Source organism: Macrotis lagotis, chromosome 2, assembly GCF_037893015.1.
Source record: "Macrotis lagotis isolate mMagLag1 chromosome 2, bilby.v1.9.chrom.fasta, whole genome shotgun sequence".
NCBI classification, from domain to species: Eukaryota; Metazoa; Chordata; class Mammalia; order Peramelemorphia; family Peramelidae; genus Macrotis; species Macrotis lagotis.
Window position 1 is genome coordinate 167,847,420 of NC_133659.1, and position 21,517 is coordinate 167,868,936.

The window sequence follows — 21,517 nt, forward strand, 5'->3', positions numbered from 1 at the left end:
ATTTCAAAGATAATGTTGCTGATTTACAGTATTAATGCTCTGACCCTTTATCTTTGTGGAAGGTTCCTACATAGCAAACCCCTTAGTTGCCAAATATCCCCCTAAAACACTGTAAATGTTGACTTTTTGACCACTTGCTGCGTTTGGATAGTTAAAATACTTTTTTGAGCTCTTACACCAACTTGGTGACATGAAGGCACATTAACAATTAACAGGTAGAGAAATCCAGCATTGCCAAGGATTTGAACAAACATCTTCAGTGTTAGCAGTGCTCCTCAGATCAGAGGTCAGTGTACCTCTCTTACTTTCTCTTGTATTGTGGGCAAATTTTACAGCTGCCAAAAATGATCAACTTAGTATTCTGATTAGGTTTACAGAAGCACACTCTAGACCAAGGATAAAAGCTTCTAACTAAATAACCCAGCATTGTAATATGCCTTTTCAAAAAAGGAAGAGAAAAAAAGACTATGTTGATGTCCTGTGTTTCAGGTACTGGCAAATAAGGAGATTATGAATTAGTACTGTCAGTAAAATCATCAGTGTTAATGCTAATATTGATATTTAATCATATGAAATCTGTCAATGCCAGGATAGATGAGCACTAGCTAGCTGTTTGGAGAAAATCAAAGTTAGCTGAATGTATCTTATTAGTGGCCCTCTTTAAACTCTCTATGAAGTTAGATGATAGAACAGCATATGAAATAAGTGTATCTCCAGTCTTACTTCATAGCATAAAAACTAATTTCCCAAGTGTCCTAGTTCTTTTTTTTCCTTTTGATATGTACATAGAGAGACAGTTAAACCTATTTTGTGGCCTTTAATAATGAGAATTATCTCAGTATTACTGTATTATTATAAAGAAAGCATTATGCAGTTGAAAGTTTTTTGAATGGGGAGGGGGGACACACTGTTAGCTATAAGAATTATTAATGTAAGGATCAATTATTTCCATAAGATAAATTTCTTCCAAGTTTATAGAACTGGACTAAAAATTATATAATTCTGTAGTTTTGCATCATATGGTATTTTTACATCAGAAAACAAAACTGGATCTTTCTCTTGGCTCTCTAAGTATATGTATGGGACATAGACAGGATATGTACTGAAACCAGGACTAACAGCAATTAGCCAAGACATTCATATTCCATGTTGCTATTTGTCAAAGTATTTTAAACACAGCAGGATATCCAAATAGCACCTCATGCTCTTGTTTATTTACTCAATTTCAATTTTTATGTGTTTTTTCTCAAATATATTTTTTTCTTTTTGTTTACAGTGATTTTGATTCCTTTTTTTTTTGTACAAGTTAGCTGCTTTGGGGCCATGGCAGTTAATTACAGACTGCTCTGTTTTTTGAAAATTGTCTTCATTTATATCTAAAAATAATAGCTTGTATCCTGGGTACTGGTCTTTGGGACACTGAAGTTATTATAAGTAGAAGCTATTTTTCTGAAAGTCAGTTATTCTTTCACAATGCCAAGCTAAATGTTTTCACAAAAAGAGTTTTACTCCAGCTCTTTTCTGTTTTAGTCTTCTGACTGAGCTTGCTCTGATTTATTTGTTAAAATAACCTTCTGTGCTCGTGTTCTTTCATGTATGTTTGGAACATTTCCAGCTTTGAACCTGTAATGTTCAAGCCAAGTCTCTTCAGTTTGCAAATATTCTTAAAAGTTTATTGTTTCCTTCTCCCCTTGATCTGTAAATTTCATGTCAGAAAGGAGCAGTATCCCTTTAGAGTGCTTAGCAAGGGTTGTTATCTGACCACTGTGCTACATTATAATTGCACAAAATTGCTGCATTAAAGTATTAAAGGGGATCAAAGGTGGTGAAATTTGGCTTTACCCATGAACATCATAGTATCCTACTTTATGAGTTTGTAGTTTGCATAAATTCCTTAATAGGGAAAATAGCAATGAACTTCACTAGAACTGGTGAAGAGGGAATAAAAGCTGTCACTTTCCAAAGACATTAGTCTTATTGAGTGACCTAAGTTAACTCTGTAAAAGGATACTGTCTCTTTAAACTTTGCTATAATTCTTTGTATGAAAGATAGTTATACTAATAACTTTTCCTGATTTCTTGCATATATACAAGTTAAACACTTAGAGTACTTGCTGCATATAGTTTTGACTAGACTCCTTTAATATTTTCCCCTCCAAATTTAACCTCTTCATTTAAACATTTTGATTAATGTTCAGCTAAGACCATCTTATTCTATTTTAACTGCAGCAGGAGCTCACCCTCATTTGTAACATTATCAAGGGGTTAGCAGACCAGCTGCATTTGCCTACCTGTGTAGTAGCTCTTCTTTGACATTAAAAATCTTTGTATTTTAATCAACACCTGGTTTTTTGCTGCTTTTCTGATGTCTTTTTTCAATTCAAACATTTTCTGTGTGAATGTGCCTTTTCAAACTTGCGTTAGTTTATTCCTCTGCAAATACTGACCTGCATGTTTACTCTGATGAACTCCCTTTTGAGCTCTTCTGTATCACTATCTTTTTGTGATCTGTAAGTCCTGTGTTAATAAATAATACCTTGGCATATTTTGAAAGTGTGGGGGTGTGTGTAATTTGTACCTGGGAAAGATAACACAGAAAGATAAAATTTGAGCTATCTCTAAGTTTCAGAGTCTAGTATCTCTGGAGCTGCTTTTTCTTTGTTATGGATTGTTTTAGTTCCTGTTTCCTACAGAAATTCCATAGCTGTTTGGGAAGAGGGCATTTTAGATTTTGTTTAAATTCCATTGATACAAGTCGTTGATATATTTTTTTATATAGTGAATTGTATTGTTCCTTTTAAAATTTTTAGGTAAATCTTTTCTTTTTCTGGAGGTAGATTCATGTAAGTGGGTTTCATTGTTTAATAAATATTGTAAGGGTTTATCCATGCGAGGTATGGTGATTTTAATGTTGAGGGCTAGAGAAAAGAATTGGCAGAGTCATTGAAAAATTGATAACAAATTCATTTCAAAATAGCTCAACAAATGGTTTTTTATATGATTTTTGTTTACTATAGATCTGCTCTGGATTTAAGTTGATGATTCTGCAGTGAAAACTGTTTATTGCTAATTTCTGGAAGACTTCAAGCCCAAATGTGAGCTGGAGTCAGAATTTAGATCCTCTGTCCTCTCATATTTCAGAGCACTTTTATTTTTCAAGAATCAGAATTTAGGAGGTCTGATTAAGTTTTTGCTTATTTCTAGTAATCTAAACATGACCTCCCCTCATTCCTCATGATGACTTTGGATGTGTCAGGCAAACCCATATGTTAAAATATTTTTTTATTTTAAAACCAATTTCCAGAGCTACCAGTTAGTCAGATGTTTATGTTGTTTTCCCCATTGTAACAGAATGGTAGAGAAACCTGTTGGTATTATTTTTTTTTAGGTTTTTTCAAGGCAATGGGGTTAAGTGGTTTGCCCAAGGCCATACAGCTAGGCAATGAAGTGTTTGAGGTCACATTTGAACTCAGGTACTCCTGACTCCAGGGTTGGTGCTCTAGCCACTCCAGTTGATATTATTTTTAAATAAAACCACGAAAACCTTAAAAGTCTAATGGAGGTGAGGCAGCTAGGTGGTGCAGTGGATAATTATCTAGCTGTGTGATCTTTGGCAAATCATTTAACCCCATTGCCTTGCAAAAACCAAATCGAAATAAATAAATAAATAAATCCGAGTCTAATAGAGGGTAGTGAAAATTCTAGGCTAAACTTTGAATCAGAAGATTTCATTCTTGATTGAAAATTAAAACTGGAGAAAAGATTCTTGTCTAGCTTGGTACTAAAAATGAATTTCTGGGGGTGGGGAAGAATTCAGATTATTTGGTGTCACCACATCTAAATGAAAGAAAGCGAAGCACTATTATGGAAAACTTTCTAGTATGTGTATAGCACATAATACAGCATATAGCATATGTGTGACCCATAAGCTATCTTTAGTATGTAGTTTATAAGTTATTTCTTCATAAAATAATGCCTACTACCACAAATTGATAAGTTCATATTAAAGGTTCTGCAGATTTCTAAAACTCAGCAGAGCCTAAAAAACAACTGAAGTGAATCTTTCTATAAGGAAGAATGCTGAATTCTCGGCCTACTTAAAAGATCGAATTATTTTGTATTTCCTAAAGACTGACTTGTAATCTTTATTTTTCTCAACTGAGTACATTACATAACCTTCTGAGAAACACAATGGAACATTAAAAATTAGAAAACATTACTGAAAGAAGTCAATCTTGGACCCTATAGACTTGCTTTAGTTGAGTGGGAGGACTCCCTCATGTTGCCCTCTACTACAGTTTGTGTCTCTGTTGGCATTGCTATCCTATTCAACATGGGATGGTTGGGTTGGCATTCAGGATTCTGATCAGTTGACTGACCTAGCTATTGGCTTTTTTTGTTTGTTTTTGCAAGACAATGGGGTTAATCCAAGTTCGCACAGCTAGTAAGTACCTAGGGTGTGAGATCAAATTTGAATTTAGGTCCTCCTGACTCCAGGGCCAAGTGCTATAGCCACTGCGCCACCTAGCTGCTTCTAGCATGGTGGCATGAATGTGAAGGATGCTAGCAATCCTTCAGCCTCTCTTTTTTTTTTTAAAGTAGCCATTTAACACTATCAAACTTAATGCAGGGATACAGAAACTCTGTAACTTGCTTTTGGGTAATTATGGGTAATTAAATTTATACTAGTCAATTCAAATGAAGAATAGCAGATTTTATGTATGTAAGTAATACTGGAAAGCAGTTAATGTGTCATCATTTAGTAGTCTGTCACAGAAATCTACTATGATCTGTCATTCTTATTTTCTTCAACACCAATCCCAGCAAATTTGTGACTTTTTCATAGACTGATGTCAAATTAGATTTATAATTGAGAATACTAAACTTTTGACTACTCTGAGATGGTAGTACAAAACTCAGGCAGGAGAAGTTAAAATTAACATTATACATTAGGTTGTGGTAGATTAATTGTTCAGATTAATGTTGAGATTCAAAGGATCTTTCTTCCTTATCCAGTAAATATTTTTGTTACTCCAAGAGACTATTCCTGGGATAATGGAATTTATTCTATGTCCCCATTCCAGAATACTTGTCTTGATTATCCGGACATGTGCCTGGTGTTTTAGAAAAGATCTATGTAGAAATGACTCCCAAGCCCTTTGCTTCCTACAGTAAAAATGGTAATAGAATGAATTCATGTATCTTTTTGTTTAGATTTTACCTCTTGCCAACATTGATCCAGAATTCAAGATTAATTTTTAAAATATTATTATTGGGGCAGCTAGGTGGTGCAGTGAATAGAGCACGGGCCCTGGAGTCAGGAGTACCTGAGTTCAAATCCAGCCTCAGACACTTAATACTTATCTAGCTGTGTGGCTTTCAGCAAGCCACCTAACCCCATTGCCTTGCAAAAACCTAAATATATATATATAATTTATTTAAAATATTTTATTGTTGTTTTGGAAGTCTCATCTTGAAATTGGCTTTTGAAAGTATTGAATATTTGTTCAAGGAAATGTAAATATAGATTATGTTAGGAATCTCTAATGTTACTGCTATAGCTTGAGCAAGAAATCTATATGCGATTTTTGATGCATAGTGAAAAAAGCAGATTGTGTAGTTCTTTACTTTGTTCTATCCCCTAGGCACACTGAAGAAGTTGTTGTAGGACATGAGTGGTATCAAACATAAATACTTGTATTAAAAGCAGGCAATTATGGGTGCATTCTTTTGAGCTCAATTATGGCCCTACTTAGTATCATTCTAGAGTATTCTAAAATTTGAAATGCAGTAATTGTTTCCAGTTTGTTTTATTATGTTTCAGACTTTTCTTGCTTTTCTTTTTCTACTAAAATTTTTTTGGGTATACCTGTCAAATTGAAAACTGAGCTATATAGAAACTTCAGTGATTACACAATATAAAATAGTAGATGTAACTTTAGTTTTCCAGGCAATTCTCCTATCATTTATACTGTATTTCTTACAAAAAATCTTAACTTGGCAATCTTATCAGTATTATAAAGGACATTCTCTCAGATATAGGGGCATTTGCGGGGTAAGAGAAGGGGAAATGCTTATGAAGTTTATCTTGAAGGAAAATGCTCAAGTGTCACAGAGATTTTATACTTCTTAACAATTCTAAGATTTTTAGCAATCACAGTGATGTCAGTAAACATTTTTTAACTTTTTAAAAGTATACCACTATACACATTAACAATTAAGCAGGTGATTTTCCCCCTATACTTTACATTTGCAAACAGTTTACATAAAGTAAAAGTTAGACACTTAAAATCATCTTTTTTATTTTTAAGTAAGTTAACTGCTTATTTTAAAATTCTTAAAATATTTTCTAAATCTTGACATACATCTTATCTGGTATATTTCTATGATTTATTCCAAAACATAAGCATTTGCTGATCTCATTTTCCAGGATGAATTGGAATTTGTTGAAGATTTAAGTGTGCCGTTATACCAGTGATTTCAGTCTTGCCAGATTAATTATTTAGTTTGAATGCTATTTTTATAATTATATGCAGTCATCTCCATTTTTAAAAAATATTGCCATAATTGCACAAAGGACCTTTTTAATTTCCATGGAAACTTGTTTGCAATTTTTCCACTGAAGCTAATTTTTCATTAAGTTGATTTCCAGCATCTAGGTTTATTTAGTAGATAGAATGATAGGAACCAATTCTTAACATAGCTTCATGAACCCTTATTCTGCTGTATTCCAAAAAGTTTTTATCCTCATTATAAAGCATTCTCCCCAATCGATCACTTGAAGATATTGATTACGTTTAATTAAAACAGCCTTCTTTTTAAATTTCTTCTGACTTGAAACAATGTTTTTATTATCTTTAAGGAGAGACAAGAGCATTCATACTGAGGTTGGTTTTCAGTGATAGTGCTATCTTCTATACATTTGAATTCACCATATTTTCAACTTGATTTTTTGAATAAGCCATAATTAAAGGTGTAACATTTAAAACCCTGTCATCCTATGAAAGATACTTAATTTCCTAGAAAGTGTTCCTTTTTTAAAGAAGAAAATTTTTTTTTAATTTTGAGCTTAATTAACATTTTTCCTAACTTGAGTTGAGAGATAACATTCTATGCAGATCACTGTGGAGATGTCAAAAGCCCTTTAACTAACTTCAGCTACTCAATGTTTCTGTGGAGAAAAAATAATGACCTGGTGCTGGCCTGGCAAAGTGGGATGGAGGGCATAGGGGGATAATAAGTGTGAGTCTGAGAAGCTAACATATTGCTTGTTTGTTTCATCTATGTAATAATCAAATGAAAAGAGCTCATCTTAAATAGCCAAATAGTCTACACCACTCAAGGCTACAGGAAAAGGCATGCTAACAGTACCAACTGTTCCAAACCAGCCATATTTAACTTCAGGTTACTGTTTGAAAACCAATTAAGAAACCCTTTCACCTTTCCTTCTCCCACAAGTAGTAGTTTGTTGTTTCTTTTTTTGACTTGGAAGCCATTTCATTTAAGACACTTGAAGCAATTTAGATTCATTTCATTCACTAATATCCATTTCATGCTTTTAATAGTTCTGTCTAAGCTCTCACTTGTTAGTGCCAGCAAAAACATACCAAGTACATACTTGGATTTTAGATGCTTTGTAATATGTTTTCTGGCTTGGGGTTTTCACTTAAAAAAGAAAAAAAGAAAGAAAAGAGAGGAGAAGGAGGAAGAAAAAGAAGAGGAAGAAAAAATTGAATAAGAAGCAGGCAGCTTGATAAGAACCAGACCTTTGGTTATTTATAGGAGTATTATTGGGCTAAAATAGATGATCGGATTGTTTCCTTCCTCACACTCCATCACAACAATGGGAAGCACACAGTGACCCAAATAATGACTGGGTAAGTAACTGTCTAATTGAAGCTCCACTTAGATTTTGGTTTAGTCTGAAACAAAATCTTTACTAATTAAAAGCTAGGAACCTATACTGACATTTTCACAAATTTTAATGTTAAAAATTTTTTTAATTACTCTGTACATGTACATCTACTTTTCTTCTTGATCTTACACTTGTATGCTCTAAGGAGCATTTTCTGGGCAAAGTCAGGACAAAGGTAAATAGTTAAAGTATTAAATTTGGTTTGTTTGTTTTTTTTAGCCAAATACTATTATTAATATAATTTATTTTATATACATAATTATATATACATTAGCTTACAAAAGACCTAAAACTTTTTTATCATAAGCATAATAGTCCTTCTGTGTATAAAGTTTTTTTTTCTTTTTTGTATCCAAGGATAATGGTCTTATACAGTTCAATCCCACTTTGACCTGAGATGTATATATATATATACCTTTAAATTTAATTTATTCCAGTTTGAGTTAAAACTCCAAACCTGATGTTCCATACATGTCACTTGTGTATAGTTTAGGTGTCTACTTAGATCATAAGGACTCTCTAATTTTCGGGACTTATTTTCCTTTCAGATATCGATGACTTAAAATATGCTACTTTGGGGACTTTTGGTAGCAACTCAGCAGTGAGTGGCTTTGCAAGCTGTGACTGGTCGGATAGGGATGATGCTTCTCCAGGCAGAATGCTCTCTCCATTTGTCCTCTCAGCAGGAAGTGGTTCCTCTTCAGCTACTTCAATTCTTCAGAAGAAAGAGACTTCATTTGGCAGTTCAGAAAACATTACCATGACAACAGTTTCAAAAGTGACAACCTTTTCAAGTGATGATACTTGTCCAGAGACTACATTTTCAGTTTTTGAAAACTTTAAAAATGGTATTTCCCAGCCCCTTGAACAAAGAGATGTTGAGAATGGGGATTTCTTAAAAACACAGAACCTACCTGCAACAGAACAGAGACAGGAGACTGTATATTCAGCGTCAGTAGGCAGTGCCATGTCCCAGGAAACTTCAAAAGAATGCCCTGATGATTTTGGAGAGTTTCAAAGTGAAAAACCCAAAATTAGTAAATTTGACTTTCTAGTGGCTAATACACAAAGCAAGATGAAATCTAGTGAAGAAATGATCAAAAATGAACTGGCTACTTTTGACCTCTCTGTTCAAGGTGAGCAAATTAAGAATAGATAGATGTTGCTGTCATGTTTTGCCTATTCTTATATTTGCCTTATTCTTATAAATATTTTGTTTCCTATTGCCAACGAAAGAAACATTTTATTTTTTTAATTCAGTTTTATTTTATTTTCAGTTCCAAATTCTCTCCCTCCTTCCAGCCCCACCCATTGAGAAGGCAAAGGGAAAAAAAACCATTACAATTTCCACATTAAATACGTCCAAAAAAGCAAAGAAATAAAAAAGTATACTTCAGTCTGTACTCTTAAGTTCATTATTTGGAGGTGGATAACATATTTCATCATGAGTCTTTTGGATGGAATTGTGATTGGTCATTATATTGATCAGAGTTGCTAAGTGAAAGAAATATTTTCTAGCCATGAAATTAGTGTCTTTGGAAAAGGTTGAATGAGTTTCTTTAGGACTGAACTAAGGCCACTGGGGCAAATGCAAGGTATTCAGTGAGCTAAAGAAATCTCGATAATAATATACGGCTAATTAATTCACCTGGTTGTAACTAAGGAAATCCAAGGTATCATAAGTTAGATTCTTTTGAAGCCAAAACTCTTAACTCCATCAAGCTTTTGTGAGATTGGGAGAAGTGAATCAGTAGTAAATTCATTATTTCTAGTTTAAAAATTCACAATCAGGGGCAGCTAGGTGGCGCAGTGGATAGAGCACCGGCCCTGGATTCAGGAGTACCTGAGTTCAAATGCGGCCTCAGACACTTAATAATTACCTAGCTGTGTGGCCTTGGGCAAGCCACTTAACCCCATTTGCCTGGCAAAAAAAAAATATTCTTTCTTTGATCTCAATTCTAGAGATCATTTTCTTTTTCTACCATTGAACATGTGCTTTTGATTGTGATTTTTTTTTTTAATTTTTGCAAGGCAATGGGGTTAAGTGGCTTGCCCAAGGCCACACAGCTAGGTAATTATTAAGTGTCTGAGGCCGCATTTGAACTCAGGTACTCCTGAATCCAGGGCCGGTGCTCTATCTACTGTGCCAACCTAGCCACCCCTAAAGAAAGAATATTTAAAAACATCAATATGTAGATTCCCAGACAGAATGAATGGCATAAGGAAATTTGCGTTTCAAAATACTGAAAAATATAAATAATTAAAAGAAAAAAAGTTTTTGGTATAAGATTCCCTACTGTCTTTTCAATAGAGTCTAAAGTCATGAAACATTAAGTAATAGAAACTCTTTGATATTTCAATACTTTTTAGGGTCTCACAAGAGAAGCTTGAGCCTTGGTGATAAAGAAATAAGCCGTTCTTCTCCATCTCCAGCTTTAGAGCAACCTTTCAGGGATCGTTCCAACACTCTAAGTGAAAAGCCTGCTTTGCCAGTTATCCGGGATAAATACAAGGATCTAACTGGGGAGGTGGAAGTAAGTATGGTTACTTGATATGAAAGACGTAGATTGCCTAAGCTCTGCTCCAAAGAGCAAATTCTATAATTTCACATGGAAAAAAAAGGTTTTTTTGAGTAACTTGAGAAAATTTTCTTTTTTACTTTGATTTCACTGGAGGAAGAATTTCCTGCAGTGAACATAATATAATGAAAATATTCATCCATTTGAGAACCGCCTCCTCAAAAATAGCATCCTGTGAATGGAGTCAATGTGGAATTTAGATTGTATTCCCACGATTCTTAGAATGGCAAGTCATGCCTTTGTTTCTGAATGCTCAAATCTTAACATTTCTACCAGTAATTAAATTTGTTGGAAGGTGGAGAGAGGAGCAGAGGGGTCTTGCCTAAGTTCTTGTATAAACTGTGTTTATTGCATTTTAAGTACCATAGTTAATAGTTTTACATTAATTTTAACTTTGAAGTACAGAGATGATGTGGTATTATATTTTTATTGGTATGGTATAGCAGGAATATTGGATTTGGAATTGAAGGCCATGTGTTCAAATTCCATTTCTGCTACTATCTGTGTGACCTTGAGTAGTATAGGGATATGGGAGGAAACATTTCTGGATCTCAATTTTTCTCATTCTGTAAATTCAAGTTGTATTAGATGATTATAAAATCTTTTTCAGGTTCTAGACCCCATGATCTCAGTCAGAATCAGGTGTTAATGACCTAGCCATTTTTATAAATAAGAATCATCATGTCTTAGTCTGTAACAAACTGTGATTTTCTTTCAACGAATATTTTCAAAGCAACTGTTCTAAATGTTGTACACTAATCACTGGACCTTTCTGAATTTCAGTTTGCTAATCTGTAAAACAAGTATTATAAAGCACCTGTTAGGGGTGGCTAGGTGACACAGTGAATAGAACACCAGCCCTGGAGTCAGGAGTACCTGAGTTCGAATCCAGCCTCAGACACTTAATAATTACCTAGCTGTGTGGCCTTGGGCAAGCCACTTAACCCCATTGCCTTGCAAAAATCTAAAAAAAAAAGTACCTGTTTCACAGAATTGTTGAGGATCAGATGAGATAATATTTGAAATCAAATTAAGCAAACCTTAATGCTCTATATCAGTGTGAACTGTTATTGTTATTATCCTGAACTTGTGGATGAAATTTGGAAATGCTACTCCATTGCACTATAAAAATGTTTAAATAGCTCCAGGTTTAAACTAGTAGATCATCCCTTACAACCTGACCACAAAATTCCTCAAATTTCTCAATCTCAGTGCCTTCATTCTCTGCCCTGTTCCTGCCCCTCACATACATGGGCACACCTAGTATATCTGATCAGCTTTTAGAGTTGTGTTCCCTCCAATAACTGGAGCTTTTAAATTCTACTTTCTGCCCATAGCCTACTACTGTCATACAGAAACCTTCTTTTAGACCTTATCATGACTTTCAGATTTCTCTGTTCTTGAACATCATCAGAAAAAGTCAGTTTTACCCACTACAAATGTGAGATATATCTACAGCCAGGCCCTTATTTGCTATTTGACAGGCCTATTGTACTTAACTTTAACTTATTTTTTCATTTCAGTTAAACATGTATTTTCTTTTCCTTCCACCTCCATTGAGGAAAAAAGAAAAGCTAAAACTTTTGCAACAGATATTCATAGTCAAGCAAAACAAATTCTCCTTTCCTGATTTCCTGCCTTCTACCTTTCAACGACTGTTTCAGACCTTTTTTTTTCCTTTCTTCTTGCTAAACATGCCCAGGAGCTCTGCTTAGAGCAGATATCAGAGCTTTTACTTGGTCAAGTGTGATCCTAATTTGTCCCATTCAAACTTCAACATTATTTTACACTATCTCTCTTCCTACCCTTCCATCTCTGACTAGCTTTTCCTGCTTGCCTATTAAGTCTAATCTGACTACCAGTACCCTTGATTCCAATTCAGTACTGCTGTCACCCCCACTTCCCCAACACTAATCTGCTCATCAGTCCCATTCTTTCATGCATCTTATTTTACATTTATCCACAAACATGTGTAGGTCTCCCCAGTTTAAAAGTCTTCTCATGAACTTAAAACCCCTGCCTGTACTTGCTGTTACACATGTTCTCTTCTACTCCTGCAACAGGATTTGTATTCCCTCCATCTACTGTAAGTGTTTCCTCAAAGGTTTAGTCCTCATTCTCCACTTTGTGTCCATAGTCCTGACCTTTCTTCTGAATTCTAAATCCCCATCTTCATTTTCCTATAGATGATCTCTGCCTTAATAGTCCACCCATATATCAAATTCAGGTTTTTTAAAAAAAAGTTGTCATCTTTCTAAATTTACTATTTCTTTCTATAGCCCCTATATTCACCTGCATTCCCACATTTGGAACCTCCTGGAGTGAACTTGAATACTTTGATTCTTTCTCACTTCTCTTGACCAGTTAAGTTGCTAAATTCTCCTATGCTAGGTGAAATATCTCTTTCCCCTCCCTATTATCATTGCAATCACCTTAAGGTGAATCTGAGTCATTGCTGTAATCTCCTTCAAGATCTCTCTACCTCTGCTGTCCTTTCCCAGTCCTTTGTACATCTGTTAGTATAACTTTTCTTATACATAAATCTTAGGTCAGTCATTTCCTAATACATTGCTGTGTGTCCAAAGTACAATTGAAACTTCTCTAACCTGGCATTTCAAGTTCCTTTACAATCTGTTTCTTGTCCTTCTTTTAGATTTTGTTACTTCCTTTTGAGATAAAATACTTTGACTTAGGCAAACTATCTCTCCCTCAATCCCTAGTAAAGTGCTTTGCACATAGGAATCACTTAAAATATACTTAGGTGCTCTGACATTGCTTTCATTTGTAAAATAATAAAAGTCTCCAGAGGTCAATCTGTTAAAAGATAAATTTGATCTGTAATGATAGTGAGCAAACAAGACAACTTTCTTAGGTCCTTTGAATTAAAATTACTTAACAATAGTAGAAAACAGGTTGTTAGGCTTGCTAACCTTTTAAGGGAATCCTTTCTTTTTTTAATAGGAGAATGAAAGATATGCTTATGAATGGCAGAGATGTTTGGGAAGTGCTTTACATGTGAGTATTTCTAGCTTTTAGTTAAGATGCCTTCCAGTACATGGTTTTGTTTTGTATTTTTTCTGTGACTACATTATATCCTCCATAGAATGAGTATGTTCAGAGGAGAAAATTGGAGTGACATCCTAATTTCAAAATTAGTATAGCATTATTGGCATCAGATATCTATCTCAACAATTATTAAATGAGACTTTTTACATTTAACTTTATTTTTTATTTATTTATTTATTTGTTTGTTTGTTTTACATTTAACTTTATTCCCAAAGTAAAATAATCTCTGAGTTGGAAATTTTTGAGCAAAACATAAACCTTTTTACTCCAAAGAGAGGGTGAAGAAGAGAAGACAATAGCAGGAGACCAAGAGCAGCAAGATGATTTCTTCATGATTTAATTAACTTCAAAGTATAGTGGGGTAACCTGCAAAAGAGTATACATTAGAGATCACACAAGTGTGTATTTCAGTAGAATATTATGCAAAAATATATCGACCCACCAGACTTCTTTCTACCCTTAATTTCTAGCTATTTGGTTTGGTTTGATAATAATAGTAAATTTATTTTTATTACTATTAACCATTTTAATGTGTTTTTATTAATATCTTTGTTCATCGCTTCAATTTCCAATTGTAACCATTCCCCTACTCCTCTCCCACCAAAAAGCCATCCCATATAACAAAGAATATCTTTAAGGAAAAAAGAAAGTAAGATAAACAACTAGAAAAACTGATTTATTCATCAAAAAAACTAAAAATATATTCATAGTTTCATATTTATGAAACTTTCAATGCTGCAAAAGAGGGAAGATTATCTTCTCATATCTATTCCTTGGAGTTGTGTTTTTTCTTTATAATTTTGCAATGTTCACTTTTGATTATGTCATTGATCACTTTTTTCTTGAGATAATCTAGTGATATTGTCATGACATGTCTTTTAGATCATTAAGAAAGCAAATGACACTCTAAATGGAATCAGCAGTTCATCTGTTTGCACAGAAGTAATTCAGTCAGCACAAGGCATGGAGTATTTATTAGGTATGTAACTTTGCCTTTTGCTATATTGAAAATCATGATGCTTTAAATTTTCATTGTCTGTTTCATATATGCTGTGAAGTATTTTTAATTAAAAACCTTAAGCTGGTTATAATTCATGTTAGAGTGACATTTGCAAATAGAGAAAATAAGGATACAAAAGGATCCCACGACAATGATAAAATGAAGTAGGATTATGGTTTCTAGAATCTTTCTGTGTAGCCTGCCTGAGTTTATTCCTCTAACAAGACTGTGTGTTCTATGTCACAGATGAACCCTAAAAGTTGCTCAGAAGGGTCCATGAAGTATCCAGGTTTGCATGGTACCCTTGTGGAGATCCTTGAATTGTTGTTGGGTTTTTTAAGGAACGGCCAGTGAGGTTTTTGACACTTTTGTGATAGCTTTTGACTCTATTGTTATAATTTCTTTGTTCCAACAAAGTTATTAGCCAAGTGTGATGCTACTTACATCTTAACCTGGCATTTCAAAATTTTACTCTCTCCTGTTGACAGGTGTTGTTGAGGTGTACAGGGTAACCAAACGGGTGGAGCTAGGAATCAAGGCCACCGCAGTATGCAGTGAAAATCTCCAACAGCTTCTGAAGGACATTGATAAGACATGGAACAACCTGATAGGATTCATGTCACTTGCCACACTCACAGTAAGACTATATTATCCAATACTCTCTTCTCCAACTTGTTGGGGAATTAGTATTAGTCAGGCACACTTAATCAACATTATAACAGGAAAGTGATGATATTTTTGATAGTTGAATTGGCAACTAAATTGACTTTGAGAATGTAGCATGGAGGTGGCTAGGTGGCACACTGAATAGAGCACCAGCCTTGGAGTCAGGAGTACCTGGGTTCAAATCCAACCTCAGACACTTGATAATTACCTAGCCGTGTGGCCTTGGGCAAGCCCCTTAACCCCATTGCTTTGAAAAATCTAAAAAAAACAAAAAATAAATAAATAAAGAGAATGTAGCATGGGTGGAAAAAAAGAAAATCATTTTTTATGTTAGCAATTAGAAGGGTAGGACTTCATCTAAACTACCAGAGAAATATTCTGTCCTGTGGATAAACTTGCTTTATTCATTATTCCTACAAGAAGATAAAATTAATGCAAGGTGAGAGAGAGAGAGAGAGAAACAAAAAGCTTAATGCCCTTCAGCCCAAAATTTATATTTAAAAGATTTGAATCCTGGGATGTCTTGAAAGTAGCCATAGTCTGTGATTACCTAATTAATCAGATACAGTGATAGTTGGTACAGTGATTAGAGAACTATTCAGTATGATCTAGATTCAGTTCCCATTCCTGACAAACTGAACTTTCAGGATAGATATGGAATGATAGTGGGACATTTTTGAGGATAAGGGAGACATAAGAAAGTAGCCAGTAGATAGGGAGAGATTAAAAATAAGTGAAAAAGTGGGATTGACAGAGGAGGGAAATCTATTGGAAGAAACAGGACAGAATGGGATTAGATGAACAGGTAGTGCTTGACAAGGAGAAAGGCCATCAGCCTCATCTCCTATAGGAGATAGTGACAGAAAATGGCTGTGTGATGTGGAATAAGTTGAGGGCTCTCAGCAGATGAGCTCAATATTTCCTTTCAAATATGAGACAGAGTTCTCATCTGAGAGAATGGAGGGAAGGGGAAACATGGAAAGTTTGAGAAGAGATGAAAAGGTTTGTAAGAGCCACTATGAAGAGTGGGATATTGAGTTATTTAGGGAGGTGTAAGGTTTAGCAGCAGTGTAGATCCAGTTGAGGTTTTAAAAAATAACATTTGTAATCAACCCAATCAGGACAGTTTTGTGAGGTTTTTTCTCCATCTTTCTTTAGCAGCATGGATAGGAAAGAAGATGGCAGATGGTGAGAGTAATCCAGGAGTAAAAATCAGCAATATGACAAAGACACAACAGTATGGAGTTGAATTGACTCGTGAAGGGCTCAGGAAAAAGATAGCTAGCAGGTAGCTGGCCTAAGAAAGAACCAAAGGTTGTGGGATTGGAAGTCATAGTGGCAAAGAGCAGTTTGTTATTGGAAAGCAAAGAAGTTGCAAATTCAATAAATTGTGATCTGATAAGGGAATTTCAGAATTCATGAACATGGAACTGATGCATTTATGGATGATGACATGATAAAAGAGTATGATCATCTTAAAGTGTGACTGAGCCAGTGGGGTAGAAGAGCAAGTCATTGGAAATGAATAAATTGTCTCCTTTGCTGAATCTTCGTCCAGGTTATGCCCATTAATTTTGATATCCCACAGAGCTCTATCTTGGGTCCTCTGCTCTTCCTCCTCTACACTACCACACTTGATGATCTCATTAGCTCCCATGAATTTAATTACTATCTCTTTGCTAATTATTCTCAAATCTACTTATCTAACTCTATTATTATCTCTACTGACTTCTGATCTTTTATCTCCAACTGCCTATTTTGTTAAACATGTTTTACAAACTAGTAATTTTTGGCATGAGGAATAGAATTGAGGGAAAGAGATACATAAGAGATCATTTTTATAAAGTGTTCATCAGATTCTGAAGGGGTTTTTTTTCTTTTCTGTATGTTTTGTTTTGTTTTTCTTTCTCTGATGGGGACAATATACTCCATAATCAATCAAATACAGTTGTCCTACCTCTCTGGACTGCCAAGAGGAGCTGCTCCCATCAAGGTTGTTCATCTCATGTTGTTGATATATACATTGTTCTTTTGGTTCTACTCCCTTCACTCAGCATCAGATCCCATAAGTCATTTCATGCTTCTCTAGATCATCTTCCCTTTCTCTCATCTTGACTAATCTAACAGATGTGAAATGATACCTCATTGTTTTAATTTTCATTTCTCTAATCAATAGTGATTTGGAACATTTTTTCATATGATTATATGTAGCTTTAATTTCTTCATTTGAAAACTGTCTATTCATATCCTTTGACTATTTATCAATTGGGGAATGATTTGTAATCTTATAAATTTGGGGCAGCTAGGTGGCACAGTGGATAGAGCACCAGCCCTGGAGTCAGGCGTACCTGAGTTCAAATCTAGCCTCAGACACTTAATAATTGCCTAGCTGTGTGACCTTGCACAAGTCACTTAACCCCATTGCCCTGCAAAAAAAAAAATTTATAATTCTGTATATATTTTAGAAATGAGACCTTTCTGAATTTATTGTTTCAAGGAGTTTTTTAGATGATTTTCTCAGGTTCTCTTATTACCATCATATCATCTGCAAAAAGTGAAAGTTTTGCTTCCTCATTGCCAATTCTGATTCCTTCAATTTCTTTTTCTTCTCTTATTGCTCCTGCTAGCATTTCTAATACTATGTTTAATAGTAATGGTGATAATGGGCATCCTTGTTTCCCAGCTTTCTGCTTGCCTTCTAATTTTGGCAGCATTGTACTCCAAAAGCTTTTTAATATAGTCAAAATTATTCATTTTGCAGTTTATTATGTGCTCTAATTCTTGCTTAGTCATAAATTTATCCCTTTTCCTTAGATAAGATAGAGTATTTTTTGGTCTATTAAGTTTTCTCCAGTGATCTATGTAATTTTCTAAAATTTCATTCAGCTTCTTAACTTCCTTCTTGTTTATTTTGTTTTAGATTTATCTAGTTCTGAAAGAGGGAGATTGAGGTCTCCCATTATTAAAGTTTTGCTGTCTGTGTCTCCTTGTAATTCACTCAGCTTTTCCTCGAGGAATTTGGATGCTATATATTAAATGTATATATGTTTAATAATGATATAATTTCATTGCCTATGGTGACTTTTAAGAAGATGTAACTTCCTTTCTTATCCCTTTTAATGAGATCCATTTTAGCTTTTGCTTTGTCTGAGATCAGGATCACTACCCCCCCCCCAATTTTTTTTAACTTCCATTGAAACAGAATATATTTGTTCCAGTCTTTTGTCTTTACCTGTGCGTATCTCTACTTCAAATGTATTTCTTGTAAACAGCATATTGTAGGATTCTGTTTTTTAATTCATTCTGCTATCTGCTTCCATTTTATGGGATAGTTCATCCCATTCACATTTGCGGTTAAGATTACTAATTCTGTATTTCCCTCCATGTTATCTTTCTCCATTTATATTTATCTCTTTCCTTTTCTCTTATTCCTCCTCACCAAAATTTTATTATCTTTCCCCTTTGACTTTTCTTTTAAAAATTTAACTTTCAGTTTGTTTTCATTTATACCGTACCTTCCCTTTTATCAGTCCCTTCTTCCCTTACCTTTCTGTTTTCCAGTCTCCCTCTTCCCTGTAGATGAATTTAGATTTTTAAACCCAAGTGGGAATGTATTTCATTCCCTCACTGGGCTAAATCTGTTGAACAGAATTTATTCAGCATTCACATTCTCTCTTCTTTCCCTCTAAAATTATAAATCTTTGTGCCTCTTCCTTTGGTGTTTTTTATTGCACTAATATTATTAATCAGGTATCATCAATCACAGTTTGATTATTTGATTCCTTGATAAGAACCTGCAGAGTGAGAGTTTTGTCTGTTCCTTCCCAATTCTAATTCCTTCAATTTCTTTTTCTTCTCTAATTGCTGATGCTAACATTTCTAATACAATATTGAATAGTGGTGGTGATAATGGGCACCCTTGTTTCACCCCTGATCTTATTGGGAATGCCTCTAGCCTCTCCCCATTGAATATAATGCTTGTTGATGGTTTCAGATAGATACTGCTAATTATTTTAAGGAACAGTCCATTTATTCCTACACACTCTAGTGTTTTTAATAGGAATGGATGCTGTATTTTGTCAAAAGCTTTTTCAGCATCTATTGATATGATCATATGCTTTTTTGATAGGTTTGTTGTTGATATGATTGAGTATACTAACAGTTTTCCTAATATTGAACCAACCCTGCATTCCTGGAATAAATCCTACTTGATCATAATGTATTATCCTAGTGATGACTTGTTGTAATCGTTTTGCTAAGATTTTATTTAGGATTTTTGCATCTATATTCATCAGGGAAATAGGTCTATAATTTTCTTTCTCTGTTTTAACTCTTCCTGGTTTAGGTAGCAAGTACCATATTGGTTTCATAGAAAGAGCTGGGCAGAATTCCATCTTTCCCTATTTTTCCAAAGAGTTTATATAGGATTGAAACCAATTGTTCCTTAAATGTTTGGTAGAATTCATTTGTGAATCCATCGGGCCCTGGTGATTTTTTTTTAGGGAGTTCAATAATGGCTTGTTGAATTTCTTTTTCTGAGATAGGGTTGTTTAGGTATTTAATCTCTTCTTCATTTAACCTGGGCAACTTATATTTTTGTAAATATTCATCCCTTTCACTTAGATTGTCAAATTTATTGGCATAGAGTTGGGCAAAATAATTTCAAATTATTACTTTAATTTCCTCCTCATTGGTGGTGAGTTCACCTTTTTCATTTATGATACTAGCAATTTGGTTTTCTTCTTTCTTTTTTTTTAATCAAATTGACCAGAGATTTATCAATTTTATTGGTTTTTTTCATAATACCAACTTTTGGTTTTATTTATTAATTCAATAGTATTTTTGCTTTCAATTTTATTAATTTCTCCTTTAATTTTTAGAATTTCTAATTTGGTATTTAATTGGGGATTTTTGATTTGTTCTTTCTCTAATTTTTTTAGTTGCATGTTTAGTTCATTGATTTCCTCTTTCTCCAGTTTATTCATATAAGCATTTAGAGCCATAATATATCCCCTGAGAGTCGCTTTGAATGAATCTCATAGGTTTTGGTATGTTGTTTCATTATTATCATTATCTAGGATAAAATGGTTAATTCTTTCTATAATTCGTTTTTTGGTCCACTCATTTTTTAAAATGAGGTTATTCAGTTTCCAATTTGTTCTGGGTCTATATCTCCTTGGCCCAGTATTGCATATGACTTTTATTGCATTGTGATCTGAAAAAGATGTATTCACTATTTCTGCCTTTCTGCAGTTGATCATTAGGTTTTTATGTCCTAGTACATGGTCAATTTTTGTATAAGTTCTGCAGAGAAAAAGGTATATTCCTTTCTATCCCCATTCAGTTTCCTCCATAAGTCTACCATATCTAATTTTTCTAACAATCTATTTACCTCCTTAACTTCTTTCTTGTTTATTTTATGATTTGATTTATCTAGATCTGTTAGTGGGAGGTTGAAGTCTCCCACTAGTAGAGTTTTGCTGTCTATGTCTTCCTGTAGGTATTTCAGCTTCTCCTCTAAGAATTTGGGTGCTGTCCCACTGGGTGCATATATATATTCAATATTGAAATGACTTTATTGTCTATGGTACCTTTTAGGAGGATAAAGTTTCCTTCCTTATCTCTTTTAACGCTATCTATTTTTGCTGCTGCTTTGTCTGAGATAAAGATTGCTACCCCTGCTTTTTTTACTTCAGCTGAAGCAAAATATATTTTGCTCCAACCTTTTACCTTTACTCTATATGTATCTCTCTGCTTCAAGTGAGTTTCTTGTAAGCAGCATATTGTAGGATTCTGGTTTTTAATCCACTCTGCTATTTGCTTACGTTTTAAGGGAGAGTTCATCCCATTCACATTCAAGGTTATGATTACTAATTCTTTATTGCCCTCTGTGCTATCTTCCCTCTGTTTGTATTTTTCCCCCTTCCCCCCCCTTTTATCCATATTCCCCAGTCTTTTGTTTCTGAATACCACCCCCTTCAGTGTTTGCCCTCCTATATCACACCCTCCCCTTTCTTTCCCCTTTCCCTTTTTCCCTTTTCCCTTCCCTTCCTTTTGTTATTTCCCCCTTATTTCCCCCACTCCCCTTCCCTTTCTCCATCCCCCCTCCCCTTTTCCCCTTTTAATACTTGAAAGGTTAGATGTTTTATAAGTTAACTGAGTATGTGTAGGTTGACTTTAAGCCAAGTCTGATGAGAAGAAGATTCAGGTGTTTCTCCTCTGCTCCCTTCTTTCCCATTATTACCATAGGTTTTTTGTACCTCTTAGTGTAATGAGATTTACCCCACTCAA

The 21,517-nt window shown here is 34.3% G+C and overlaps 1 protein-coding gene across 7 annotated transcripts in view; it reads left to right on the forward strand.

Annotated features, from left to right (window-relative positions):
- Positions 1–21,517, forward strand: part of SYNRG (synergin gamma) — a 91,576-nt gene that overhangs the window by 58,920 nt on the left and 11,139 nt on the right. For 6 of the 7 annotated variants that reach the window (XM_074223480.1, XM_074223481.1, XM_074223482.1 and 3 more), the window contains 5 exons: positions 8,464–9,051; positions 10,286–10,449; positions 13,456–13,509; positions 14,443–14,539; positions 15,049–15,197. In XM_074223480.1, coding sequence (XP_074079581.1) covers positions 8,464–9,051; positions 10,286–10,449; positions 13,456–13,509; positions 14,443–14,539; positions 15,049–15,197 — 1,052 coding nt within the window. Of the gene's footprint in view, positions 1–8,463; positions 9,052–10,285; positions 10,450–13,455; positions 13,510–14,442; positions 14,540–15,048; positions 15,198–16,384; positions 19,949–21,517 lie in introns of those variants that run through there. The other variant, XM_074223484.1, reaches the window with a different exon arrangement.